Here is a 27,386-nt window from a genome sequence, read left to right as displayed (position 1 = left end):
TATATATATATATATATGTAGACACACACACAGATTTGAACAACAGTATAAAGTATGTGTTGTTTTTACTTCTCACATAAACCTGTCTTCACCGGCTCCGAAACAGGAAATAAACTGAGCAACATTCCTTAATACCCAAGGTTAGAGGTGATGTCAAGGAAGGCTTTTTTCCCAATTATGCTTTATATACTTATTTTTTATTTATATTTCTGCTTTTAATGTATATCCCTGATTAAAAAAATAAATAAATAAAGTATTTTAAAAACAGATAAATAATCTACATCTGCATAAACTCTTGGGCATTTTCCCTACGATTTTTTTTGGGTTCTGGAGCACCTACCACAACAAATCCCTTCATTAAATCGTTTGAGGATTAGACTGAACAATAGCCAAAATCTTATCCAACCAAATTTAAGAATAAGCCGTGATGTCAACTATCTCCCTTCCAAATGCTCTCCAGGAAGTTTTTAATTTAACTGAAGATACGTGTGCACCCCCTGCTGGTGGTGCAGAGGCTTGCGGTGTTTAATGCACATATTCTGATAAAAAGCACACACAGAATGAAGATAACACAGGGTGGCAAGGACAGCACAGGAATTAACAAACTGTAAAAGATCTTTTTTAATATAAAAAGAGACACATTCAATCGTTACACAACTTTAGCTGGTAATGCTACAAACTGAGGTATCTATGAAAACTCCATTCTTCGCTTCAGTTACTGAAAAGACACACAAAAAAAATCAAGTACCCTTGAAATGTAATTGATTCAGACTAGACAGTTATTTGGCAAACTTAAAGACCATTAATCACATAGAGTAGTGTTTTTTTTTTAAAAATAGATCAACATATTACACCGCTGGGTGTATAAGGGAAAGAAAATCCTCTGGTCCCAAGCCACATAACAAGAGTTTATATGCTTTTAACTTCCAGAAGAAGAATCTAGAAGGCTAACTGAGAGTTATAAGACTTCAAATGCATTCAGTGAGAACATCAATTGTGGCAATGAGGTACAGTCAGTATTAATAAATTAAAGTGTCATTTAAAACAGCTTATGGTGGGAAAACAAAACGTGGTAGAAAGCCATACACATTAAAAAATAACCTGGATTAATGAAAACAGACGAGGCAGAACTTGGCACACTTTGTATTAAGACACCCTACTGCTACCATTGCTCCACGTTATCTATGTAGTCCTCCACAGTGCTATTCTCATCCAGATCCCACCAGTCTGGGAGTAGCACGTCTGACTCCACACTGTTCTCAGCAGCCTTCTTCCTCTGCTGCTCTTCAGCTACAACAGCACGGCTTTTGGTCAGTCGTGGCGTTTCTGCGGGCTTCAGCTGGCTCCCCTGCTTTGTTGTCAGCCTTCCACGGAGCCGCCTCCTCTCTTGTTGCCGCCTCTCCCTGGCCTGCCTGCGCTCCTGCTGCCTCGCCACCTGGAAACGCTGCAGGAAGAGGTCACGGGCATACTCATACAGCTCTACGTCCCAACGGTTAAGCTGGCGGATTCTGTGCTGCGTCTCGGGGGGTACCTCAACACTGGCAGCACGTGTGCCATTCAGCTGCGTGAAGGGTGCGATGAACTCCAGGTTGAAGGTTTGCTCAAACAGGTACTGGGTCTTACGCTGGTACTCGGTCAGGCCGAAGAAGACCATGCCCCGGAGGTTGCGTTTTGCGCTCTCCAGAAGCACTGCCCAGCGTTCGTCCTCACTCATGACAGAAACATTGTAACAACCCACCAGACTGAGGTCCGCCAACATGCGGGATTGTCGGTTATTAGCCAAGTTGTAGGGGCAGTCCATGAACTCCTGCAGGGAGCAACCCGACCAGTCATCACCTGAATAGCAGCTTGGCAGCTCTGACAGCGTCGGTGAGCGTCCGTCACACACGTGTAAGGACGCCTTCCATGTAGCACCGCGTTGCACATGACGCCACTCACTCAAGTAGCGCGACACGGGATCCCTCAAGATTGTTATATAATAATAGTTTCTGCTAGAGAAAGAGGAAGAAAATGTTAGACTTGTGTGGATCCAACACAAAACTGATACAAAAACGCTTCAAGTTGTCTCTACAATCAAAATATTATTACCATTTGATTTTTCACCATAAGATCTGGACTTAGACCTACATACTTTACTGCCATTACGCAGGTGGAGCTAAACATTTTTGGAGCAAACTTGAGATACACAATTAAAGTAGAATGAAAGACAAAATACAAGCACAACCGAGTAGAAATGCATAAAACTGAAGCTAACAGATGAACAGCATCATCACCGCAGGACACTAGGAAATCAACAATAAAAGGACGTTCAAATCAAGTAAAAACAATAAAGTACTGAGTATGATTAGAGAAATAATCTTGCAGTAATTTATCTTTTAAAGTACGCCTAAATCCTATCCTCCAAGAGACTCTGCTGCTTAAGCTCCTGTGTAGTTACACAATAGTATTATGCGTGATGTTTCTACCAACCTGGGCTGGTTCTTGGGGGCCTCTTGTGAGTCCATGCGAGAGGGGACACAGCTGGTGAGCTCAGTCCAGTCCGCATGAAGGCCGCAGCTCCAGCCGGTGGAGAACCGGGAGAAAAGCCAGGTTTCCTTCTTACCTGGCCGGAAACAGGTACATTTCTTCTGACCTGCATGACACTCGCACGGCCTCTCTAGCTGAATGTTCCGCACGAGGTGTCGACCAAACGTCGTGCCCCCCGTCTTTTGAATGTGAAGAAAAACTATGACATCGTCCCCCTTGATGTTGAAGTCTACAACGCGATTCAGATCTGCTTTGGTGAAGTTGAAGCGGGGGACAAAGCGGGCAAGAGCGCCGTCTTCAGCGATGTATGGATCCTTTTGGAGCCCGTCTTGCATTTCTTTACCTCTGATACGGGAACCAGCAGCACTGCCCAAGCTGAACCAGGTTCCCAGCTGGTGAAGCATCTGGCACTCGGAGCCACTGGGGCACACATACTGGATCATGATGACGCCAAAGAGCAACACCATGAGCAGGACGATCAGGAGCCGCTGGTGGCTGCTGTTGGATTTCTCATCCATCTTCTCGGCACGGGCAGCAAAACATCACTCAGGCGGTCCGGACCCCTGCCTCGGCTGGGGACCTCAGAGAGTGTTGTGAAAGAGGCTGCGAAACAATAACAATGCGGCTGTTAGCCGAAAAATGCTAGCTGACCAGATGCTCGACTGGGAATCAAAATATCAATAAAGTTTCGCAGTTTTCGTTGTTTAAGAAACAACAAAGCGCGTCCGATTCATCTAAAACAATTGAGCGATTCAATCGTAAGAGTTGGTTAGTTCCTGAGAGACATAATCCTATTTACAGTGGTAATGCTCATCTTCCGCAGCCATCGATTCTTGACCTTTCTTCCCATCATCCACCGCGCGAAGTGAGGGAATGAAAAAAACGTCACCAGGCAACGTCCCAATCCTGGAGCACGAACTGAAGTACACGACCCAATCAAAAGCTGAAAGTGTTCACCTCAACGTGAATGAAGTGGCACAGGATGTTTACAAATTGATATGCTCCACATTATCGATGTAGTCCTCCACAGTGCTATTCTAATCCAGATGCCACCAGTCCGGGACAAGCACGGTCAGTTAAAATATATTAAAAAAAGCTGATGGTGGGGGAAAAAATGGGAAAAAGGCAAAACTCCAAATAACCTGGATAAATAAAAAACACAGGAGGAACAACGTGGCACACTTTGTATGAAGACACCCTACTGCCACCATTGCTCCCCATTATCTGTTTAGTCCTCCACAGTGCTATTCTCATCCAGGTCTCACCAGTCTGCGAGTAGCACGTCTGAGTCCAGACTGTTCTCAGCAGGTTTCTTCCTAAACCTGCATTAATGAAAACACACGAGGCTTCTTCCTCAGCTAAAACAGTCAATTATTGCGCTTTTGTGGCCTTTATCTGGCTCCCCAGCTTCGTCGTCTACGCTCCACGGAGCGTGTTCCTTGTTTTACTTTCCAAATGAAAACTGCATTTTTAGCCTTTTCTAGCAGAAATAGCTCAGTTGGGAGTGCATCAGACTGAGAGATCTGAAGGTCCCTGGTTCAATCCCGGGTTTCGGCAAAGACTAATATGAATTGTGAATGTGAAGCGGGCCACCATCCAATAAATACTGATAAAGTCAAAAATACACTTTTTGACCAAATCTGGAATGAAGTCAAGGAAGTAGACTATCAAAGGTCTATGGACCAAAAGAAAGTTCAAAAACTCAGCGAGGTCATTTACAAAGATATCTGCCAACGGCGTCTAAACCATTCAAAAACAATGATTGTAGCTTATTTACAAAAGCCAGTAATAGATGACTTGATCATCTCTTGTTTTAAAGACCAGCTGATGAAACCCAAGAAACCTTCCACCATCAAGGCGTTCTTCACCTCGGCAGGCAAACTGTTCCCCAAGCCGTCAAGAGCCCCAGAGAATTAAGATCAGAAATCTGTGATCCCAAACAGCCAGGAGGCAGCCACCAGATCTTAGAACAGCTGTTCCAGTGATGAATCAGGAGCTGAAACGGACGCCCAAAGACTTACACCAGACTCTGGCACCCTTCTGAAGAAAACCTGTGAAAAAGCTGCAGATCAGAGGATAAACACCAAGTGAAAGCCACCTGAAAGCTCTTCCTTTTGGTTCTACCAAAGAAACCCAAAAATGATTCAATATAAAGTCAATAAAAATTGAATTAAAAATATATAATTATTCTCTGTGTTGTTCTGTCTGAATATATGTAAATATTCTTTATTACTGATTCATTTTGTTCAGGTTGAATTCTTTTGGGTAGAAAATTGGTGGTGTTGCAGCAGAGTTTTCTCATTACCTCATTGGGACTGTTAGTGTTGGACCTGAAAATTACTTTAGTCATAAGTTTTGATCTCACAACCTGTGAAGATTTTTTTGATTCAATGTGTGTGTCTATATGGTTTAGAAATGGTGTCCCTTAAGAGGAGAGGAAAGGTCTGTCAATAGTGTACTAATACTACAGTAATAGTAACTAATAGTAAAGTAATAGTGTAATAACACTGTATTAACGAAAACACAGGAGGCTTCTTCCTCAACTACAACAGGTTTTACTTTCCAAATGAAAACTGCCATTTTAGTCCTTTCTTGCCGAAATAGCTCAGTTGGGAGAGCATCAGACTGAAGATCTGAAGGTCCCTGGTTCAATCCCAGGTTTCAGCAAAGACTAATATGAATTGTGAATGTTTGTCAAGAGGGAAACACAGCCAATGGTAGGAAAGTGAACTGGTGAAAAGGAATGATCTCAAAAAACCTGGATTAATGAAAACATTTGAGGCTTCTTCCTCAGTCAATTATTGCATTTTTGTGGCCTTTATCTGGCTCCCCAGCTTTGTCGTCTATGCTCCACGGAGCGTGTTCCTTGTTTTACTTTCCAAATGAAAACTGCATTTTTAGCCATTTCTAGCAGAAATAGCTCATTTGGGAGAGCATCAGACTGAAGGTATGAAGGTCTCTGGTTCAATCCCAGGTTTCAGCAAAGACTAATACAAATTGTGAATGTTTTTCAAGAGGGAAACACAGCCAATGGTAGGAAGGTGAACTGGTAAAAAGGAATTATCTCAAAAAACCTGCATGAATGAAAACACACAAGGCTTCTTCCTCAGCTAAAACAGTCAATTATTGAGCTTTTGTGGCCTTTATCTGGCTCCCCAGCTTTGTCGTCTCTACGCTCCACAGAGAGTGTTCCTTGTTTTACTTTCCAAATGAAAGCTGCATTTTTAGCCTTTTCTAGCAGAAATAGCTCAGTTGGGAGAGCATCAGACTGAGAGATCTGAAGGTCCCTGGTTCAATCCCGGGTTTCGGCAAAGACTAATATGAATTGTGAATGTGAAGCGGGCCATCAGAAAATCTAAGGGCCACCATCCAATAAATACTGATAAAGTCAAAAATACACTTTTTGACCAAATCTGGAATGAAGTCAAGGAAGTAGACTATCAAAGGTCTATGGACCAAAAGAAAATTCAAAAACTCAGCGAGGTCATTTACAAAGATATCTGCCAACGGCGTCTAAACCATTCAAAAACAATGATTGTAGCTTATTTACAAAAGCCAGTAATAGATGACTTGATCATCTCTTGTTTTAAAGACCAGCTGATGAAACCCAAGAAACCTTCCACCATCAAGGCGTTCTTCACCTCGGCAGGCAAACTGTTCCCCAAGCCGTCAAGAGCCCCAGAGAATTAAGATCAGAAATCTGTGATCCCAAACAGCCAGGAGGCAGCCACCAGATCTTAGAACAGCTGTTCCAGTGATGAATCAGGAGCTGAAACGGACGCCCAAAGACTTACACCAGACTCTGGCACCCTTCTGAAGAAAACCTGTGAAAAAGCTGCAGATCAGAGGATAAACACCAAGTGAAAGCCACCTGAAAGCTCTTCCTTTTGGTTCTACCAAAGAAACCCAAAAATGATTCAATATAAAGTCAATAAAAATTGAATTAAAAATATATAATTATTCTCTGTGTTGTTCTGTCTGAATATATGTAAATATTCTTTATTACTGATTCATTTTGTTCAGGTTGAATTCTTTTGGGTAGAAAATTGGTGGTGTTGCAGCAGAGTTTTCTCATTACGTCCTTGGGACTGTTAGTGTTGGACCTGAAAATTACTTTAGTCATAAGTTTTGATCTCACAACCTCTGAAGTTTAAAGCATGCACCTAACAGTCTGAGCTATTCTCCCACAGGCTTGTATGTCCTATCCTACAGATTTGCTCTCTGTTTGATTTGATCTATAAAATACATTACCTTAGATTCATGATTTTTGATGAGACACCCTAAGAATTAACGTGGTTACGGCCAACAGTAACCGTTCATGCTCTATAATAAATCCACTATTTGTGGAATAGCTCTTTGTCATCCTCTCAGCACGTCCAGTCGGACGCTACAACAAATACACAACGCTATGTAAGACAGAGTTTCTATCTCAAGTAAATGCAGTGATTTTGTATTTTGGGTCTAAGACAGCATGGCTGTGGCAGCGTATTACAGACTGTTACAGCTGCTCTGGCACCCCGTGGAGATCAATCCTCCGCAGCAGTGTTTGTCTATGTCCATTTATTTCCCTGCAAAGTCTGGAGAAATGATAACCAAATAATTTAGATTTTTTTGATACAATGTGTGTCAGACACTATATGGTTTAAAAATGGTGTCCCTTAAGAGGAGAGGAAAGGTCTGTCATCTCTTTGAGTAATATCAGACCTTCTACTGCAGTATATTGAATGAATAAATGATATAATGAAGTTGTTTCTAAGGCTACAGCATTGTCTTTTTTTTATTTTTTAAACCTAACCTGACAACATTGCCCATCTACTCTGATTTGCTCAGTCCAACAGTGCAGCATGTGAATAAACACGCAGAATCACAAATATGATACACATTCGTGACAGCTTCAACTTCTCACCTTGTAAACATTAAGATAGTCTTCACTTAAACTTAACAAGATATGCTAGAATACTTTCTTTATAAACATCTTATGCAGTGCAAAAATTGTGATTTCTTCCAGCACCTTTCTGTATATTCACTGCAGCTCGCAAAAAACATCCAGTGTAATTTACTATAGTAACTTGCAACTTAGTTTTGAATGTAATTTTGTTTCATAATAAATTTGGGACTCAAATCAGATGCATGTGTGAGTTTCCTGTATTGAATCAGTTAATAACAAAACAAGCCTCGAGGTTCAAACCCCAGACAATCGTCTGCTGGACCAATTATCATCATCTGCACTGTACAAGCTGTCAGAAATCTAGAAGATTCAAGCGTGACGTTGCCGTGGTTACGTCAGTGATGGAAAAATTTCCAGCACTAAAGATTGTTTGTTTATGAGGATGTACCACTCCGCTCAGAAATCTGCACTCAACAAAAAGATAGTGGCCCTCATTGACGTCATTTGCTTATAGCTTCACCATCATAATTGGATTTAACTGCAGGGGAAACGTGTGTTTTAGGTTTAGATTATATAATTACAATAATTAGAAATTAATCCAGTAGTTACTGCCTCCGGTATTCTTTTTTAAATCTGATCTTATGTAATAAAATATGAAAAATAAAGACAAAAATAAACAGTTTATAGACTATGTTTGATTTAATTTCTATTTATTTATGTGTATGAGGTGAGATTCTCACACTACATATTACTTGAATTGTAATAATTTTGAAGTGTCATTTAAGTTTTTGTATTTCCTATAAAAATATAACATATGCTTTAAAAAAGTGCCACAATGTATAATACACACTGTTGTGTTATATTTAATTTAGTCTCTAATACCTTTTTGTTATGAAAATGCAACCAAGTTTGAGTATCACACAAAAAGAAGAATCCAGTCCACCATACCCATGTAAAGAATGAATAAATACATTTTAAAAAACAGGCCACAATCAGTTAGTGAACATGACTGATCCTGATCAGTATGCTCAAACCCATCCATCTATCTATTTTCTATACCCGCTGAATCCGTCGGTCGGGCTGGAGTCTATTCCAGCGGTCATCGGGCGAGAGGCCAGTTTGCTCAAACATTCATTTAAAATCATGAACTGGATGTCCAGTGGTAGAAGAAGAAGTCCTTTCTCTTTCTCTTATTCTATCTTATCTTATGCAGATGTTGCAATAACATGGTGCAGATTACAGGAAAAAGCCCTGTATTTAACTCTTGCCATGTAAATAAAGGCACAAAATGTAAGAAATGTCCCCCCTAAAAAGTGAAAGAGCTTCTATAAAAAAAATGGTACATCCTATTAAGTATAACATATTCTATATAGATAATAATACAAATAACTGATTCATCAGTGTGTACATAACTCAATTGCTGCAGCAGGTGAAGATGTAGCAACATTCTGTACTTCTGGGTTGTTTGTTAGTGTTCTCTGGACCAGTGAAGTACTGCAGCTCTGTGGCTGAAGCTCAGGAGGAAGAGCAGTTCCCTGTTGGGGGCAAATACTGAATCCCCCATGATGAGTGACTGTGTATGATAAATTTAAAAAAGCACTGAATAAGATGTGCTCTATGAGTGTAAATGTGCTGTGTATATTCACCAACAAGACTAGAAAAGTGCCATATAAATGCAGTCCCTTTATGACCATAATACATCATGAATTATTATTGAATTATTCATCTGAACCTGCAAGCTTTACACCAGCTTGTCTTTACACTGGCCTTAAAGGTCTGAATGAATCGGCACCATTTCATTGAACAAAATTTCACATGCACTATCTGTAAAAGCGCTGCAGCCAAACAGCCAGTAGTTCTTAGATGTTCTGACTTCTGGATCAAAACAAAGAGATTTAATATTTTCAGCTGCTGCCCTGAACCTGTGGAACAGTTTACCTATTCATGTATATATGCATATATATTTTTAAATTGTTAATGATTGTCTTGTTCTTTTAGTTGACTTAAACACATTGGTCTTATTTCGCTGTGAAACGCATTGATCAGCAACACGTTTTATACATAGATATTGCCCTAATCTTGACCCATCTAACTTTTAAAATATCCTTAAGTGCTTGAGAAGTTACTTAGTTACTTTACTTTTTTTTTTTACCAGGAAACAGTCTTTTGATGCAGTAAATAACTACTCCCAGGTGTACGACTCGAATAGGACTATTTTTTCCAACAGTACTTGGTTTCTGGAACTTGCAGCGGAGTGAGCCCTCTGTGGCTCCTCCCCCTCTCTCAGTACGTGCGGACCGTGTGAAACGGTTGGAATGTAGGCCAACGGCTCGGGCCCCGCCCCGCCCTACTTCTTTAAATACCCACCCTCAACGGGGCCGTTACATGGGAAACACATGGGGATGTGCTGATATCAGAATTTATTTTGTCGCATCGTGAAAACTCTGGTTGTGTACTTGTTATTTCTTCACTGTTATGGAGCTGGACCGGCGGCTTTTGCTGGCCCACTGTGCGGCTCACGGCCTCTCGGTCGTGGCGGGCTTGCTGGTGGTGGTCCCGATGGCTCTCAACGGCTCCGCTTTTAAAGGCCGCTGCGCCCTCTTCTCCACCGGCTACTGGAGGAACGAAGACCGGGCCGAGATGACGGAACAGCCCGGGATGTCTCATCTGGTGGTGCAGCAGTGGGGACCGCTGGCAGCCTGTCAGTTCGTCACATTTGTGGGCATTTTCACGGTTCTGTACGGGGCTGCTCAGGGCTGGAGGTGCCTCTTCTATCTGCATGGGCGACATGACGAGTGAGTCCGCTGACCTGGATAGAGATAAAAAGCGCACGCACATACGCAGACAAGTTATCATCGTGGCAATTTGATCATTACTGACCTAAAAGCACAACAGCTGCAGTATTAGCACTCGTGTAATACAGATGTTGTATCGGATAAATGGTGCATAATGCATATACATGCCTGTACCTTAAATAATGTCACCCCTCTTAATTGTACATCCACTAGCATCCATAAACACGTTATTAATGCGCCTCTTCCAAAGCCTAAAGTAGTACGCAAATATGATAAATCCCCCGAAATGATTCATTTAAGTATTAAAGTATTAAGTGTTTTCTACAAGTTTATGCTAATTGAAATCCCCCATTCTGTCAATAATCTTGTGATTTTGAAATGTGCGTTTCAAATAGCTCTTCTTGTAGTCATTTAAGAAGATAAGTGTCAGAAGTCTTTGCTGTGTTTTGCACTAAAAACGTGTATCACCAAAAGTTTATATCATAAACTGAGCTGTTATTTAAATACCCCTGCGTCAGCCACAACAACGTGTAGCCTGAGCAGGCTGCTCTTATCATAAGCTCTGTCCTGTGTGTGTGATTGTTGTTCATGTGTGTCTCCACCCAGCACCCTGTTTTCGTCCTTCCTCACGGTCGTGCTGAGTGTGTGCGTGTTCTTCCTGTCTGGAGGGGCCAGTGTCATCTTGTCCCTGGGATTCAGCTCCTGGTGTGACACAGTGACTGATGCCAACACACGGCCGTACAGGTAAGTCACCTGAGAGTTAGCCTGTTTTTTTTTAGTTTCATGCCTTAGTGGATCAGGCTGCTCAGGATCAGGAATTGGAAATGTTGGACATATACATTTATGCAGCTTTTGATTCAGTGTTGAAGCCGTGCTGTGAAATCTTGCAGCAGACATGTGAAGTAGCTCTGTTTTGTGTATTTGGGGGTCCTTTCTCATCCCTCTCTGCTTCTTTGTGTTCTCAGCTGTGCAGAGTCGCAGTCTGTACCACTTTACCTGGACGTGAACACTTCCTCTTTCTTCATGGAGCTCAGTCTGGCACAGGTAGGAGCTCGAATGAACACGCACTTTCAGCATCCAGCTCTAACCGGACGACACATATTTACCAGATAGGTTTTCTCAGTCAGGACTTCTAATAAGCTAAAACACCGCGTTTGGATCATGTTTCTGCATTTTTAAATCAATGAGGATCATCAAAATTCATCAAAAAGTCACATTTTCAAACAGTTTATTGCTTTACAGTGGTGAAGGCTCCCTTTGTCAAGGCGGTACAGCCCTCAAGGGCAATTGTGTGATTTGTTGTTGTGGATGATACAGAGAACTTTTGAATTGCTGTGACCCAGTGAAAACTGTGGTGTACGAAAACTAAATGAGCTGATCGGTTCAGTTTCATTTTCTCCTTCGTTAACCTACTGGATTTAGCTTCTCTGTCTCAGTCATGTCAGCAAAATGTTATATTATTTACCACTTACGGACATTGAGTGTTCTGGTTTGGGGCTGTTGAAGAATTGTTTCTGCTACCAGCTGCAGTACTCTGATACAAAGCAGGTACACGGTTGAATATAGATGTCTTTTCAAGGTTTTTGAATGCTGCCGACAGCAAACACAAACCGTGATGGGAGCTTATTTTACTCTGAATGGCTCTGAGTGGCTTGCAGTAGAACAAAAAGGTTTTAACCTTTCGAGTGCCATTGCAAGTCATCGCTTCCATGCGAATCCCACTTAGCTGTCAAGCATCTGCAGTGTAATAAAAGGGAAGCATGTGCAGCAAAGTAGTTTGCTGTGTCCGACAGGCTCGGATTGTTATTATAAGAATCTGACAGCATAATGGAAAGAAGTCGTCTCTGGAGGCAGGGACGCACTGAGGTTAAATTAGTTTTTAGTTGGAGAGCATCATTGAACAACAAAGTGTAACATTAAGGCATTTCTTTTTGTAAACGTGCCAGAAAATAAAACTATGAATATGAGCCCTTTGACTGAAATCGTCCTGCGTTGTTACTCTGCAGCTGTTCGGGATCCTAGTTGAACCATTTTTAGAGCTTTCCTTTCAGTCCTGCAAAGATGGATTTGTTCGATTTTTTTATGGCAGAACGAGGGAAGTAGAGGAATAAAAAGAGCTACATTTGTGTTTCCTTTTGGGTTGAACTGGGATGCCAGCTGTGATGTATATTTACGCAGAACTAGATTTACCATGTAGACATCATGTCTCACCAGGACGGTTTCAGTCTGTAACTGATGTTGTGAGTCACTGGTTGCTACTGGCAACAGATATCGATGTTTCTTGTCAGATCATTTCTATTTTGGGAAATAAAAAAAACATCCCTCGTCAGCTCTCGCTTTGTGTCCTCAGGCGTCTCTGTGGTGCTTGACGGCTCTGTGGCTGGCTCAGTGCATCCTGGCCTTCCTGCGGCTCTACCACTCCCACAGCCAGGACATCAGCGGCCCGTGTCTGCACCGAGACAAGGAGCTGCTGCTGGGATACAGTCCGTCTGACAGCGCCTCCTCCACGCCTCCTCATCCTCCAGCGACACCCACCATCTTTGTCTGAGAGTGTGAGGTGGTGACAAAAGTCCTCACTCGTAACTCCCCTTTTTGAATTAAAACCTTTCTTTTTTTCCCCCCACGACCACTGATACTATCACTCTGCATGTCTTACTGCTTCTATTCGTATTTAAGAGACCGAACAGCAACTCATATTTATTATTCATCAGCCAATGAGCATCAAGAATCTGCAGGACAGTCAAAGATATGTTGGAAGCAGTGCCATCGTCCTTCGACGAAGAGGAGTGGATGTCCAACCTTAAAGCTCTGTGATAAACAGAGTCGGGCAGGTGAAGATGTGTGAAGTCAGAAACTTTAGATTTTAATCTCGACTTCAGAGGGATTGAACTCACCTCTGTCGTGGGCTAAAAGGGATTTTACAGCATGAGTATAAAAACATCAGAGGATGTATCTGCTCCAGATGTATCCAGTGATCTGGTAACCACAGTGTTTTTAGAGCTTGTTTGTTTCTGCCAGTTTACTACTTTTTTGCTTCACTTAATTTATTCGCGTTACTCATGACGGCTCAAGCAGCCAGACGGTGTCTCTTTCATCTTATTACAGCCTGCTGTGAACATATTTAAGATGCACGTTTGTTTACATTTCTCCTGGAATTCTGTATTTTGCACATTTGTGTCGTCACCTGGGGGAAAGTGACATTTTATCCTCAGAGTGTTACATTCAGAGGAAGCACTGAGGTGCATTTATTGTGAGGCTTGTGTTGAGTGTGTGACCGAAATCTGGCTCACTGTGTGAGCATGACCTAAATGTTCTGTTGTGTAACAGGGAAAAAAAAACGCCACCGAGCTCTTCTGCTCTTGTGACGATTTCCATCATGATGCCGTCTGTGTGGACGCCGCCGCTCTCACGACGTCAGTGAAGCAGTCAGATCTCGTCAGATGATCCATTCAGGGTTTAATCAGCGAGTTTTCATACTGAGAGATTTTTTTTCAGAGTAGTTATTTTAAAACTATGACACAGAGTTTCTATTTTTCCTGTCGTCGCTGACCAAAGCGGCCGTAATGACGCACAAACGGCGGAGCTGGAAATCTGAAGTAAACTGAGAGGAGTCGGTGGTGTCACTTGAAACGAATTGTAATGTATAAACTGATTTGGTACTTTGACTGTGGTTCTGTTTTTTAACCTCTTTCACCCATTTGTGCTCATTCTCATTTGTGTTTTTGCGTTTGTCCTTTTTTCAAATAAATCGCTTCCATAAAGACCGAAATCTGTCGTCACTCGCACAGTCCAAAGGAAATCCGTGTGAATTAGCTGATAAACGTCTTTTTCAAATTTTAGCAGTAATGCATTTACTAGAAAAATCCTCTTAATACTTGACAACAGTTGCAGGTAAGTTTGAATTAAACGAGCACAAAAACAATTTAAATGGGTGAGACAAGTAAGGTAACACATAAGGATGTTTCTGATGAAATGAATGCATCAAAGTATGTTAAATAAATGTTTAGATGCAGCCAGATAACAGCGCACGGCCTGAAGATGCTCTGTTCACCACAACAGAAGAGTAACTGTCACAGAAACTGGAACCAGATTATATTATTGTTTTGTCTACAACTTTAATTTACACTGTATGACAACACTGTGGCAAAGAAAGCATTTTTTGCATATCTTGTAATAATGACATGCTTATTATGTACTTATTGGCAGACAACTGGGACAAGACTTGGCACTCCCCAGAACTTGCTTGTGAATAATCAGGTTTTATAGATCTCTTCATTAATAAAGGCATTCTGAAATAGTAGAAAACTCAAATAAAGACATGTTGCCAAAAATATGAACAAATAAAGTCTACATAATAGAGCTCATGTTACAGCGCTCTGTATTTAACTATATTAGATTCACGATATTCATGACAATACAGGGCATACACTTTATTAAGTCTTCATTGAGAAGTTATTTTGAAATGTTGATGGTTATGGTTAAAAGGTTAAAAGGTGCCTGACGCTTGTAAACACTGTGCGGTACCATTTCTTGACGACAGGTGGCAGTAAAGAGTGGGACATTTATTTAATCTACCAGCGGGATGAAGAAGAAATAAAGAGCCAATCGGAAACCAGGGGACCATATTAAATTATTCGAGTACAATCGTGGTGTTTTGAGTTCATACTGCTTTACTTTTTCCAAGTTAAAAAGTCACATTTACTGTAAGACGACAACCATTTTCATACTGACGCGGTAAGCATGAAGCTAACGGACATTAAAAAGTTAAAAGTGGCCGAGCTGCGGGTCAGACTTACAGAGCTGGGGTTGGACAGCAGGGGACTGAAGTCTGAGCTGGTGGACAGACTGTGGTCGGCAACACAGCCAGGACAGAGAGGGAAAACCGAGGAAGAAGAGGGGAAAGTACAAAACTACACCTCACCCAAAGAGTCACAACCGACAGAGACAGCGGACATCCCCGCACTGTCTTCATCACCGCCAACAGAAGCTGGTGTCACTGCGCGATCCAAAGTAGACCGCAGCAGAGAGTACACAGACACTGCCACTCAGACAGAGTCTGATCCCGGTCCACCAGCACCACAGCCAGGTCCTGATTGGGTCTCCGGGGGTGAGGAAGCCTGCCAGGCTGGGGGAGAAGGATTTGGATATGCAGAGGCTCCTGGAGAGGACATAGATGCTCATCCACTGGAGTACGTCAGCAGAGGAAGAGCTTTTTACGAGTTCAAAGAGGAGATTAGATACAAAAGGTAGATTGGTTTAAAGGTTACAATTTTAAAAAATCCACAAAAAAGACCCTACATGCAGCCTCAGGAGTCTGTGCTGTCTAAACCACAAACACACGCCTCTGGTGTGGTTATTACTCATCACTAAAGATGGCATTAAAGGAGGGAAACACGTAAAATCATGTAATAGGCTAATTTTTTAAAGCTATCATAACATAAAAATAATCATTTATTGAGCTTGATACAACTCTGACCTCTGTATTGACAGGGGATTATTATTATATTATTATTTTTTCTGTTACTTACCAGTAGCTAAGCTTTACCCACACCTGTACATGTGGTTAAATAGCTATTCACCCCTGCAGCTTCTTACTAGACTATTAATTAACTGTGACCATTTTTAGGCCTGAGAAAGACTCACTTAGTTTTACTGATGCAAAAAGAGGACTTCAAACTGCACTTATTTCACTGTTAGCCACAGCCAATGGCTGAAAAGAGGAGATGGCAGTGTAAAAGAGTTAAAAAACACCAACTGTGTCCTTAAGTGGATCAGTTTTTTTTCTGAAAGAAAGTCTGCGTGTGTCATTTCTCACCCAGAGCCAAATCTCCACATCCTCCACTGGAGAGTCGGGAGTCAGAGGAGCATGACGAAGATGAAGTCAGATTAGATCCATGTAAGTCTGGAGTTTAATTTTTGTCTGGAAAAACCAGTCTTAATCAGTTATATCTTCTAAAATCCTTATAGAAGCAGAGATAGTTTAAGTCTCCATCGCTGTGTTTCAACAGATGGTTGTCACCTCCACTTTGAGGTGGGTCCTGATGGATGCTGTGGGCAGCCGCGGTTCTGGGATCGGTTCCCTCTGCTGTGGTCGGGCTGCAGGCTCACCCATGGGGTGCAGCAGGGCAGGGTGGGCTTTGAGGTCAGACTGGAGAGGAAGCTGTTGACTAAACACCCAGAAAGCCAAGAGGTCGGTGAGCCGTATGGGTTGAGAGTCGGCTGGTCAGTGGCTGACACCTCTCTGCTGCTGGGTGAGGATTCGGTTTGTTATCATTATATCTTTATCTGGAAATGGTTTAATTCTTGTAGAAAGCCCTTCAATGGAATCATGTTTGGTCTCATAACAGGTGAGGATGAACTCTCTTTTGCTTACGATGGGTGCGGTAAAAAAGTCTCAGGTGGAGCTGAAGATGTGTTTGGGGAACCTTTCTCTGAGGGGGATATCATCGGCTGTTACGCTGTGAGCTGCACTGTTTTCTTTCTTTTTATTGTGGAGTGTGAGTTTTCTCTCATTTCCATCACGTTCCATGTTTGCAGACTTTCTCTACAGATGGTGCCGTTGACCTTTCTTTCCATAAGAACGGTCGTTCCATGGGTGTGGCCTTTTCCCTGAGGTCCTCTGTGCTGCAGGGTCGTGCCCTGTTCCCTCATGTCCTCTGTAAGAGCTGTTCAGTCAGATTGATTCTGGACCCTAATACTCCTCCGTGGTACTTCGGTCCTCCTGGGTTTACACCACTGGCAGTTCTCCCTGCTGGGCAGAGGGTGCGCTCCTCATCAGCTCCCGCCTCCAGAGCACAGTGGGAGGTGAGATGTTTCAGCCAGGGCCATAAAGGCTGACCTCATTGGTGGTGCTACGACATTAGCAAATCCATACTCCATACTCCATACTCTTTGAACCATGAGTTTCTACTGGAAATTTCATGTCACCTCTAAAAGTGTTGTTTAAAAAAAAACAAAAAAAAACCCATATTAATCTCTGTCTTCTTCCAGGTGGTGATGATGGTCGGTCTCCCAGGTTCTGGGAAGACGCTCTGGGCCCGCACTCACATGAAGCTGCACCCAGAGAGGCAGTACAGACTGCTGGGAACACAGGAGCTGCTGGCGTGCATGATTGTCAGTCAAAGCTTCAGGTTCTCTCACGCTACATATTCACGTTCAAAGCTGATCCACCTCTGACCAGCAGATCTGAAATGTGTGTGTGCAGGGTGGTGGTCAGAGGGACAGCCGGCTGCAGCAGGCCTCGCAGTGTCTGACGGATTTGATCAAGATTGCTGCTGAGACTCCCGGAAACTACATCCTTGATCAAGTAACCACTCAGTACTAAAAACACCTCTGAGATTTGATCATGAATTAGCTATTCATTAATGATTATAGAAATCATCACTGTGATTCCATTCAATTGTTTAATAGACACTTTACCTATGAAATGAGCTTGTACAAAAACTGTAAAAGATCTACTTTAACTCAGCAGATATTTGTACCGTAACTCTCTGTTCCCAGTGCAACGTCCTCTTCTCTGCACGCCGTCACAAACTGCAGCTGTTTGCCGGCTTCAGACGGCGGGTGGTGGTGGTCTTCCCCTCAGCAGACGAGTGGAAAAGAAGAATGTCGCAGCACCAGATGAATGACGGGGAGCACATCCCTGAGACCGCCCTGCTCAAACACCAAGGTTTTACTAGTTCACATCTCGCAGAACAGACTGAATAATTAGACGATACATCAGTGCCCATTTTTTATAGCATTTATGTTAAAACCATCGTTCATCGTGTCTCTGTGGAAGTCATTTAACAACTTGCAGCAGAGTGAAGAAAGAAGAGGGGCTTGGGGAACATCGTGACGTTCCTGTCGAACATTGCATCGTCATAAGATGAGCAGTGTCACTTTACCTGTCAGTGGTTTCAGTCTTATGTCTAATGAGTGTGTTTAACACACTGGTTTAGTGTACGTGTGTTAGCATGATACTCTGAAGCTTCCTGTCCAAGTCTTATATTTTTCCCTTTGCCTAGTACAAATAATAGATTTTAGTTCTGCATTTTATCACTGTCACTGCTGCTGCCTGCAGATCCTGGTAAAGGCCATGTTATTATAATTCATTACATCATGAGCACATGTTATAGACTTGTGTAAAGTATTGAAAAACCCAAAGTTTGACAACGTTTTAATGCTCTTTACATTCTGAAGAATACCAAAGGCTACATGGGTTGTTTGGACTTTGTAAAGGCATGCAACTGCACCCCGAAAGGTGTGCTGTCAGGGTACCACACCTGTTGCATTCAGCATTCAGTCCCTGTAACAGTGGAGCGAGAGCTTGGTTCCTGCAGCAATGTTGGATTTTAGACTCGTCAAGGCTGTCCTTTTTCCCCAAGTTGAGGCTTTTTGAAGGATGTACTACCACTGGGGGAACCTGGAGGCTGGACCCAGGACAGGCTCAAGAAATTATGTTTCCCTGCTTATAACTTCTCAGAGTTTGCTTGGGATAGAGATGCCTGGGCTGTTTAGGCTGCTGGCCCCATGATCTGTACCTGGCTAAGCAGGGAAGAATGAATGAATGAATGAATAGTGTAGGCATCCTGAACCAGGCTTTGAGTGGATGGGAGTGCTTATATAAGCTTGCTAATGTTGCCTGTTGCAGTAAAAAAAAGCATCTGTAACTTGGATTTTGTTTCTTCTCTCCAGTCAGCTGCAGTCTTCCAAAGATGCAGTCCAACCTGCTGGAGGAGTTAGAGTATGTGGAGCTGCCACAGGAACAGGCAAACGCACTCCTGGAGGAATACAAAGACGCAGCTCGCAGACTGCTTCCCCCCGTCCCCAAAGCCGAGAAGAAGAAACCCCGACTGTACAAGAAAAGACCCCACCCTCACGGCCCTCAACCCTCACATCGAATCCAGTGGACTGGGCTTCACGGTCAGCATGAGAAATGATGAACAGCATTTTGGGGGATTATTTTAAAGTGTTTGTTCATATGTTTTTGTCTTCGCAGGGTGGAACGATACAAGACTCAACATGCAGACGTGGAACCAGCAACCAAGATATGTGAGTGCTAAGCAAACCTCTGTGCAACTTGTTTTCTCTTTGGGGTCGTTGTCAGTTGTTCTTCTAAATCTTTTCCTGTGTTCACTCTGCTGCATGTTTCCATTCGAGTCAACATTTCTATATTTATTTCTTAACAACTTCTTTCAAAACTGTGGAGATCCATAGTTAATGGCTTAAACTCAAGACGACACTTGTATCATTACATTTCTGAGCATAAATCTCATTCTGTATTTATCTCTGAAAGTGTAGGACATGGAATACTCACCTTCTTTAAGAATAATCAATTCCCACATAATATGGTGTTTTTATGTTTACCCTTCTGAATGCTAAAGAAATGTAAAACTTTATATTTACTGGGTCTCCCGCTTCTTGAGATTTATGGGTGACTATAAAGTTTAAGTTTAATAAAGTTTAAGATAAAATGTGCCTTTATGTGATCAACTTATTTCAGATGTAAACAAATGTTAAATATGTGAAAAGAAGGCAATGAGACAAAAATCTCTTACATGATAATAATATAAAACATACTTTGAATGATAAAACACACACTTTGTGTGTTTTTTCCACCAGTATTTCTAAATCTTTTCTCTCTGTTGTTTATGCAATTAAGACTCTTGGTGATCCTTCCATTTAATAACTTTATTGTTTCATTGGCTGCGAATGAGGCTCTGCAGCACATGTTCCTGTCTGAATAACCAGGATATCTTGAAAACGCCAATCAGATTTGGTAATAGTTTTAAATAATGGTGCACAATCTCCTTTAAAGGTGGCGCGTTGATTAGATTTTGATGATGAAAAACAAGATGGAGGAGCATGATGGCTCAATGTTGTTTAATCTTATTACATGTGTGTATAAAAAAAGAAAAAAAAAGAAAGAAATCACATTGTCTTTTTGTGTCATTTACATGTCAGTGGAATGTGCCTTATATGGACCAGAGCTGCTACAACAACAGAAACTACAGCGGGTCTGAGAGTAACTGGTGAAGAAGCCTGGAGCAAGAAGAACTACAAGTTGCTGCTCCGTCCGGACTACAACACTACTGAAGTCACTTAACTATGAGACTGAACACCAACTCCATCTGCACCGTACATGAACCTGCTTTGACCAGTGAACAATAATCATTTGCCTTTTTAATCATTTTAATTTGATTTTTACTCAAAATATTTTATAGATTTTAATTTGTTGTTATTGGAAGGTGTACAAAGGATGAAAAATGAACAGTGTTTTGCAGTTTTAACACCAGTGTTGATCGGACAGCGCTTGAGGTGAATAAATCCGTTTTACACTTATGAATCCATGTTGTGTGGGTCAGCTGACCGCCGGCTCTCCATCTGGTTTCACCGTCTGATAAAGCAGCACAGCTCCTTTGGCTGAAGGACACAGCTCCGACCACAGAGGGCAGCTTCTGTTCAGCTGAAAGACCTCCTGCATTAGAACAATCCACATCATTTGATGCTTTTAGATGGCTCGGTTGTCTCTGAGTTATTAGGTCCGAAACACCAGCTGCGCATCCAAACATGGTTTTATATCGTACTTTCCTCTTAATGCCAATCAATTATGTTTATTGTACTGTAGCCGTGCACACATGAGAACACAGGGACACCCCACTGACCGTTCTGCTGAGGAAGACGACGTCCGTGGACTCGTTGGCTTCTGCTCCTCCTTTCCAGTACAACTTTCTAACTTCATCAGACGTCAGGGAGCAACTGAGGACGCACATAAGTGATGGTTTCTTTATCTTTATAGAGCGATTTGGGGCTAACTGACTCTCTGGTTCAGTCATTTTTCTAGATCAGAGAATAAACATCTGCTCATTGTTTAATAATATCATGTTGAGTCATTCATAATGCATGCTTTTCAGTACTTTTACAACTATCCATATAAAGAGTTCAAATTCCTATTTTCAGTTTTATTTTCTCTACTGAAACCTGTTATTGTGGCCCCCTTTTCCTAGTTTTAGACCCTCAAACAAACATGTGCTCACCACTCCAACTTAATCTGAAATAAATACAGCTTAACACAAACTCTCACATAGGTATCATAGGTTGATGGTGACACAAAAGGCTTTAAGTGTAATTACTGCCTTGTTCATCGAGCAGCATTCAGTGAATGAATCGTTCACCGTTGAATGGAGCTACTGGTACAGCTCGATTGCTGCTTTGAGAAATCATCATACAGGTAGCTAACAGATTAAATCACTTCACAGATTTAACTTTGGACCATGTAGGCACATTCGTGTCTAAGTGAGTGCATACATAGACACAAGTGATGCCTTTTAAAAGTCACGGAAACATGCTCACTGGGATTAAAAATGAGCAAGTGTATACCTGACGAAGAACTCAGCACTCGGTCTTCCGGCGCTGGTGTGATTCAGGGCGACGCCCATCAGGACCGGCGCTCCGAGGGAGCTCAGGGGCACGTTCACCTGGTGACAAGAAGCGTCTAGTTTATATAAAAGCTATTGTTTATGGTTTTTTTAAAAAAAAAGGGGTTGCATAAATGTTGTTTTACATGTTCTTTAATTCAAAATGATGAGGACTGATTCTCACCAGAATCTGTTATTAATACCTACCCGTAGATGATCAATAAAAACAGGATGTGGAAAAACGTGTCACTTTGCCTCTTAAAAATTCTCAGTATCAGTTTCAAAGGGAAATAATAAATAACTATAAAACACTTTCCCACAACCTGAAATAAGAAGATGTTTGTAATGTAAAGTGCCAAAGTTTATTGTCTTGGAAATGAGTGATTTTTCCAGTTAGTATTGGTCGTAGCGGTTGTTCTTCATGAATCTTGTATTGAGCCTTTTGAGCTAATGTCAAGCTCAGGCTTCATGGTTTATGACTGAAGGACAAAAACAAACAAAGCGGGATTACTTTAAACTGCTCAAAGCAGAGCTGTTAGATTTTAATGGCAGTTGACAGTTAATTCTGAGCAGGGTGAAGGATGGACAAAGGCAGATCCTTTTCACTCTGAAATCACCAGTGGGACAAAGTCATGTTTTTCTTTTTAAAGTTATGATATTATCAAATGATAGGCAGTTTTTTGTTGGACTCAGGATTTCTTTATTTTATTATTATCTATCTTTGTATGTATAATTTTAATACTATTCTTTTTTTTCTGTCATGGTGCTGCTGGAATCTTAATTTCCCCGAGGGAACCTTCCAAAGGGATCAATAAAGTTCTATCTAACCCATCTAATCCATCTAATATAATCTAAATTGAGTTCAAAGCTCGATTTCTTGTCGGATTTAGGACACAATTCACCTTCGACATGTTTCTAATCTTCACCCAGACTGGCATGTCTGTATTTCAGAACAAGGCTTATGAAACCTTAAGCATGTTTTGCTACTTTAAGTGTTTGTAGATCCCAGTCAAAAAGGAAGCAGGTTCAAATGTCAGCTATAACAACCAAACTTGATCCACGAGGTTCTTCTTATTTCTCTTTTTTTTGCCACTGTTTTTCTCTCTCATCCGTCCTCAGTGTGGTATCACTGTGTCAAGCCCCCTTTTGACCCTGTAACATTTATCTGTATAAAGCAGTAACAGAAAATAGATGGATGCAGAGAAACCTACCTCGTCCCTGATCTCTGCGCACACAGAGGAGAACAGCTCTGAGACGACGGCGTCCGGCCTCTGCTGCATCATGACCACGCTGATCCGCTCTTCGTTCACTGACTGACCCAGATTCTCACACACGGCCTGTTGAGAGCAGCGAAGATACGAATAAAACGCTGAAACGCTGTCCGAGACTCGTAACTCTGTTTACATCACCTTGGGCTCTGGGTGGCCGCCGGGAATGTCCAGGAGCCCCCCAGCCTCCGCCACCTTCTGGCTCCTCCTGATAAACACCACCTGGCCATCATCTGTGCACAGCACAGCGCCCACACCCAGAGGCTGAGCAAGCAGCGCCAGAGCATCACTGAACTCCGCCTCTCCACGCCGACGGAGCTCTGCCACTCGACACGACCAGTTTGTACCAAGGTAGTCCTTGTAGCAGGTGAGGCCCAGTCTCAGAGTAAGGAGCTTCTCAGAGTGTGAATGACGTTCAGCTGCAATGCCCTTAAATTCTCTGCAGGCACAAGTGGACGAAGCGTGTGACATTATACTGGCTTTATGCTCTGGGACACACTCTTTACACCCATTGCTGATGTCCGAATCTTTCTGAGCTACAACATCCTCCAGGCTTTGCCTGCCCTGGTCCTCTGCACACTCCAAGGAGGGAACATGGGGGTAATGGGTGCAGGGTGGGTGTTTCGGAGAGGCTAAGCAGAAGGAATGCAGCCTGAATTTGGCCCCGTTGAAAAGCCAAGGTTCCTTGGACAGCCGCTCAGTCCAAACCTCATCTATTTGATGCTCTAGTGCCGGATCCGTCTTTCTGTTAAACCTGAGAGGGAGCAAAACGACACTTCTGAGGTCAGAACAATCTGCAATTTGTTCACTTTTAAAGCAATGTTACATTATGAAGAACCGCCTAAAGACACTACAGAAGACCTGAGTACCTTTCAGAAAGCTCCACTTGTACATGAGGCTCCAGCAGCCCCCTCCAGTGTGCGCAGTGCAGAAGCAAAGAGACCTCAGGGTCCATTATGTCTCTCTGTGGATAATCATCAGAGGCCTCACTTTGTCACTTGATCAGGTTGCCCCTTTAAGAAGTAAACATGTAATTAAAATGTTTTTTTTCGTAGGTAGTTAAATCAGTGAATGAGTTATAAGAGATTGAAAGTAAAGCAAATCAAATGTGAATCATTTTGTAGAGGTCAGTAAGAGTATTTCCTGTCCACTCACCTTTTACCAACAGAGACAAAGTCAGAAACAACAGCTTGCAGTTAATACCTTTATTAATACTGTGGCTGAATGAACATTTGACATTGACATTAATACAAGCTCAACATGTCATCTTAAAGAGAACAAGCAAAAAATTTCGGTTTTAGGACATGAGCCAGAGTTTAATCCCATCATAAAATGATAACCAACATTTCAATGAAACTTTGTAAGATTTAGTTTCTGTTTTGGTGATGACTGTGGATTGGGCGTTACGAGTATGGTGTACATGTCAACAGATCCCACATATCCATATTTCTTTATTTATAGACACACGAGACAGTAAAATGTCCTGAACGTTGGACATTTGATGGGTCCGATGGCTGTCGTGTCATACTTTGAAAAGTATCCTGTTGGCATGGTTTGTGTTTACTTGTCCTTTTACAGGTAAATAAACGCATAGTTGTTTAAAGAGATAACCTTCATCATTTAATTAAACATCTGTATTCTGATTTGGGCCGTCACATTAAACAGTTTATCGTGTAGACGTAATTTTTTAAGATAGCTGTGATCATGGCTGCATAATCGTCTTCATTCATCTGTTTAAAAACAGCCGAGTGAAACTACCAGAAATGTTTTATTTACACAATGTTTCCATCATTTTAGAACTGACAGCCTTTTTATGAAGCCATCTAACTGCATGCCCGTCTTAAAGCCAAACAGACATAGATTTTCAAATCTATGTTAACTCTCACTAACTAGCTGTTATTCTTTGTAAGGGCTAAGTGAATTATGATTTTTTTTAGTAGTTGCATAAAAAGGAGGATAGACAAATCATGAAATGCAAATATCGACATAACAAATGATAATCCACTAAAATGTCAAAATCACGACAGCCCTAATCATGACAAAACTGCTTTCTTACAGAATGACAAGGCCCCCACCCAAAAGGCACCAGAGCTCTCTGAATGGTTTAACGATGACAAAACTGATGTTAATCACGTGCTGCGACCATCGCAGTCACCATATCTCAACCGAGTTGAACATCTATGGAGCAGTCCACCTCTGCAGTACAGTGTAAAGTGTTTTTAGGAGACCCAACAACCAAAAAACACTGCTTTTCCCTCTAGTCTGTTATATATAGGCTTACAGTATGTGTGTGTTACAATTGATCACTCTTGTTCTCTAAGCTTTAATGTCTGCGCATCCTGGATGAGGCATGTCCTCTAAGCTTCCCTACGTTTTTCCAAGTTAAAAATGTTTTACACTGATATGACAGAGGGAGCATTATGCTGTACAGATTGTTAATCCCCTTAAAAAAAATTCTGTGATTTGATTTATTTTGCATATTGAAAGAAAATTACCACCAAGCAACAAACTTGTGTTGTGGAGTGTTGTGCACTCCTCGAGCAAAAATCCGATTTATAGGCACGTCACAATTTGTGACGTTACCACAATTTAAGCACAACTTCCTGTTGCTCGTCAGCCTGGAGACCTAAACTGTTTTCACGTCTTGTGAAAACAGGGTTTATTGGAAAAATGTACATTTTTTAAAAATTCAAAAATACTGAGGAAAGTCCAACTTGAGGTAAGATTTGTGAATCCTGCGAACAGAGCCGAGATCAAACAAAACTAAAATGAGGAAGAGCACCTTGAACACGACGTTTTCAGCCCTGGTGCTGATAGTAACTTTCCATTAACTTGTACTTGCATACATGTTACTATTTTTTTGACTGTATCGTGGAAAAAATACCTGATAGCTTTATAGATCCACAACTTTAAATGAACCTGAGAAGCTCTAAGGGAAGAATAACGCATGCAATGCCCCTATAAAGTCACATAACTACCATTTTATTTTATAGCTATAACAACAATATGTTTAAATTAAAAGTCTAAAGCGTGTCAATGTTTGCTTTTCTTACCTTTTCGAAGTAGAAATACCTGTATAACAGTGCAGGGATCTTTCTTCGTCCTTATTTTCTGCAGTCTGGTGGTGAAATGAGCTCGTTATCGCCACCCAGTGACCAAGAGAGGGGACTACTGCGGCTGTCACGCCTCACAGCTTAGTAACAACAATAGGGCTCGGGCACGTGACGTCACTACGTGAGCGGCGGCCATACTGGAGGCTCAGAACTGCTTTGTTTACATTGTTTTCCACTGCGCGCAGACGTACTCCCGCCTGGTCTCGGAACTTTCTTCGTTGGTTTATCTATTTTACTTATTGTCTTTGCCACTATGGTCGCACGTTGCTGTGTCGTGGGGTGCAATAGCGTAAGCCGTGACAGGAATGGGGGGGAAATCGTAAATGGTTTATCTTTTTTTACCGGTTTCCTGCTTGGAGGCGCACCCACGGAGACCAAACAAAGCGTCGTCGACTAGCATGGATCGCTGCTGTAAGACGACCAAGCATAACTTTCCACTCAATCCCGGTGTCGATGAGAGTGTGTTCTCTGCATTTTCATTCTGGTAAGTTACAGACTTTTGAGTGCTGGGACTTTTGTGTGCTGAGGTAAAGATCCCCGCCTTCACAAGAGGACACTGTCAGTTGGAAGCAAGGGATGTCTCAATGGGTTAAAAGCGGAGGACAAATTTCGTGTGTATGCATGTATACATGACAATAAATCTGATCTTAATCTTAATTTAATGTGGAAAATACAAGGAAAATTGCCCATCTCCAAATTCACATGGAAAGGGCGATTGGAACTGTCAGAAACAATACACCTTTTTGTCAGCAAAAGTACCTATCAACATAGTTTTGCCATGCGAAGGTGAAGACAAAACATTCTTTGACAAGATTGTGTCTGTATGTTGTACTCTGACCACCATGAGCAGGAGTGTTGTGCAAAGTTGAAGTCGTCTGAAATAAATATGCTTTGAGATACAGCCAAGTGTGTGTGTTTCATTATTTATTTACAAGTAGAGTAACATGACAAAAGTGTCATTATAATTGAAACTGTTGCAAAGTATAAGCACTGACACCACATACTATATACGCAATTATGTCCGAAAGGGTGAACTTCGGCAGTAAATCTTCGTCGACAATCCATTCCTTGCTCGGTATTTCATAAGGGTCCAGTCCGTTTATAACGCCAATCTTCTGTATGTACCGATCTCTGGCTTCCTTCTGTAATGTATCCCGGTATATCCCACATCCTTTCTTCGATTTTAACATGCTTTTCTCTCACTGTTTGGTCCTTGATCTCCGTCTTGCCTTGGGTTTGTTTACGAGATTGTGCCTCCAATATGGCGACCGTATCCCAGAATGCAACGCGTGTGCCCGAGCCCTATAATAGACTGGAAACTGCATATCATTTTGCAAAATTCTCATCGTTTGAGTCAGAAAATATTAGAATTTTTAGGTAAAAATCCCGTACAGAAT

General features: G+C 41.9%; 4 protein-coding genes and 2 non-coding genes across 7 annotated transcripts; 4 read left to right on the top strand and 2 right to left on the bottom strand.

Annotated features, from left to right (window-relative positions):
• Positions 1-806: 806 nt before the first annotated feature.
• On the bottom strand, positions 807-3,390 carry hs6st2 (heparan sulfate 6-O-sulfotransferase 2). Of its 2 annotated transcripts, none has more exons than XM_075480680.1 (2): positions 2,470-3,390; positions 807-1,991 (listed from the first exon to the last, which is right to left on the bottom strand). In XM_075480680.1, exons 1-2 carry the CDS (start codon positions 3,042-3,044, stop codon positions 1,163-1,165), a joined length of 1,404 nt encoding a protein of 467 aa, XP_075336795.1. In that variant the 5' UTR covers positions 3,045-3,390; the 3' UTR covers positions 807-1,162. The 2 variants fall into 2 exon arrangements, with proteins under 2 accessions (XP_075336795.1, XP_075336796.1); XM_075480681.1 differs by having other exon boundaries at positions 807-1,988.
• A 619-nt stretch (positions 3,391-4,009) lies between these two features.
• Positions 4,010-4,083, top strand: trnal-gag (transfer RNA leucine (anticodon GAG)). Its single transcript has one exon. It is a non-coding gene; the product is annotated as a tRNA-Leu (tRNA).
• A 1,680-nt stretch (positions 4,084-5,763) lies between these two features.
• On the top strand, positions 5,764-5,837 carry trnal-gag (transfer RNA leucine (anticodon GAG)). The gene has a single exon. It is a non-coding gene; the product is annotated as a tRNA-Leu (tRNA).
• Positions 5,838-9,738: 3,901 nt separating this feature from the next.
• On the top strand, positions 9,739-13,978 carry LOC142397850 (transmembrane protein 179). Its single transcript, XM_075481592.1, has 4 exons — positions 9,739-10,209; positions 10,816-10,953; positions 11,175-11,253; positions 12,560-13,978. The coding sequence occupies exons 1-4, from the start codon at positions 9,890-9,892 to the stop codon at positions 12,755-12,757; spliced, it is 735 nt and encodes a 244-aa protein (XP_075337707.1). The 5' UTR covers positions 9,739-9,889; the 3' UTR covers positions 12,758-13,978.
• Positions 13,979-14,818: 840 nt separating this feature from the next.
• LOC142397849 (heterogeneous nuclear ribonucleoprotein U-like protein 2) lies at positions 14,819-21,070 on the top strand. Its single transcript, XM_075481591.1, has 11 exons — positions 14,819-15,455; positions 16,029-16,105; positions 16,218-16,460; positions 16,557-16,669; positions 16,747-17,013; positions 17,200-17,322; positions 17,414-17,515; positions 17,710-17,878; positions 18,886-19,113; positions 19,190-19,242; positions 20,155-21,070. Exons 1-11 carry the CDS (start codon positions 14,950-14,952, stop codon positions 20,224-20,226), a joined length of 1,953 nt encoding a protein of 650 aa, XP_075337706.1. The 5' UTR covers positions 14,819-14,949; the 3' UTR covers positions 20,227-21,070.
• On the bottom strand, positions 20,059-26,019 carry nudt22 (nudix (nucleoside diphosphate linked moiety X)-type motif 22). Its single transcript, XM_075481590.1, has 7 exons — positions 25,930-26,019; positions 23,746-23,889; positions 23,018-23,630; positions 22,820-22,945; positions 21,571-21,668; positions 20,856-20,949; positions 20,059-20,668 (listed from the first exon to the last, which is right to left on the bottom strand). Exons 2-7 carry the CDS (start codon positions 23,829-23,831, stop codon positions 20,552-20,554), a joined length of 1,134 nt encoding a protein of 377 aa, XP_075337705.1. The 5' UTR covers positions 23,832-23,889; positions 25,930-26,019; the 3' UTR covers positions 20,059-20,551.
• Positions 26,020-27,386: the final 1,367 nt, after the last annotated feature.

The sequence above is a fragment of the Odontesthes bonariensis genome, chromosome 13 (genome assembly GCF_027942865.1).
Source record: "Odontesthes bonariensis isolate fOdoBon6 chromosome 13, fOdoBon6.hap1, whole genome shotgun sequence".
Lineage (NCBI taxonomy): Eukaryota > Metazoa > Chordata > Actinopteri > Atheriniformes > Atherinopsidae > Odontesthes > Odontesthes bonariensis.
This window is presented reverse-complemented; position numbering and strand designations above follow the sequence as displayed.

Excerpts from the sequence above, each read along its gene's own strand:
- hs6st2 (XM_075480680.1), bottom strand. The coding sequence starts at position 3,044 with ATGGATGAGAAATCCAACAGCAGCCACCAGCGGCTCCTGATCGTCCTG. Across the intron at positions 1,992-2,469 it reads GCCCCCAAGAACCAGCCCAG|CAGAAACTATTATTATATAA; the intron begins GTTGGTAGAAAC and ends CTCTTTCTCTAG.
- LOC142397850 (XM_075481592.1), top strand. The coding sequence starts at position 9,890 with ATGGAGCTGGACCGGCGGCTTTTGCTGGCCCACTGTGCGGCTCACGGC. Across the intron at positions 10,210-10,815 it reads CTGCATGGGCGACATGACGA|CACCCTGTTTTCGTCCTTCC; the intron begins GTGAGTCCGCTG and ends GTCTCCACCCAG. Across the intron at positions 10,954-11,174 it reads GCCAACACACGGCCGTACAG|CTGTGCAGAGTCGCAGTCTG; the intron begins GTAAGTCACCTG and ends TTGTGTTCTCAG.
- LOC142397849 (XM_075481591.1), top strand. The coding sequence starts at position 14,950 with ATGAAGCTAACGGACATTAAAAAGTTAAAAGTGGCCGAGCTGCGGGTC. Across the intron at positions 16,106-16,217 it reads TGAAGTCAGATTAGATCCAT|ATGGTTGTCACCTCCACTTT; the intron begins GTAAGTCTGGAG and ends GTGTTTCAACAG. Across the intron at positions 17,516-17,709 it reads GAAACTACATCCTTGATCAA|TGCAACGTCCTCTTCTCTGC; the intron begins GTAACCACTCAG and ends CTCTGTTCCCAG.
- nudt22 (XM_075481590.1), bottom strand. The coding sequence starts at position 23,831 with ATGGACCCTGAGGTCTCTTTGCTTCTGCACTGCGCACACTGGAGGGGG. Across the intron at positions 21,669-22,819 it reads GCGCAGAGATCAGGGACGAG|GTGAACGTGCCCCTGAGCTC; the intron begins GTAGGTTTCTCT and ends TCTTGTCACCAG. Across the intron at positions 20,669-20,855 it reads TCGTCTTCCTCAGCAGAACG|GAGGTCTTTCAGCTGAACAG; the intron begins GTCAGTGGGGTG and ends GTTCTAATGCAG.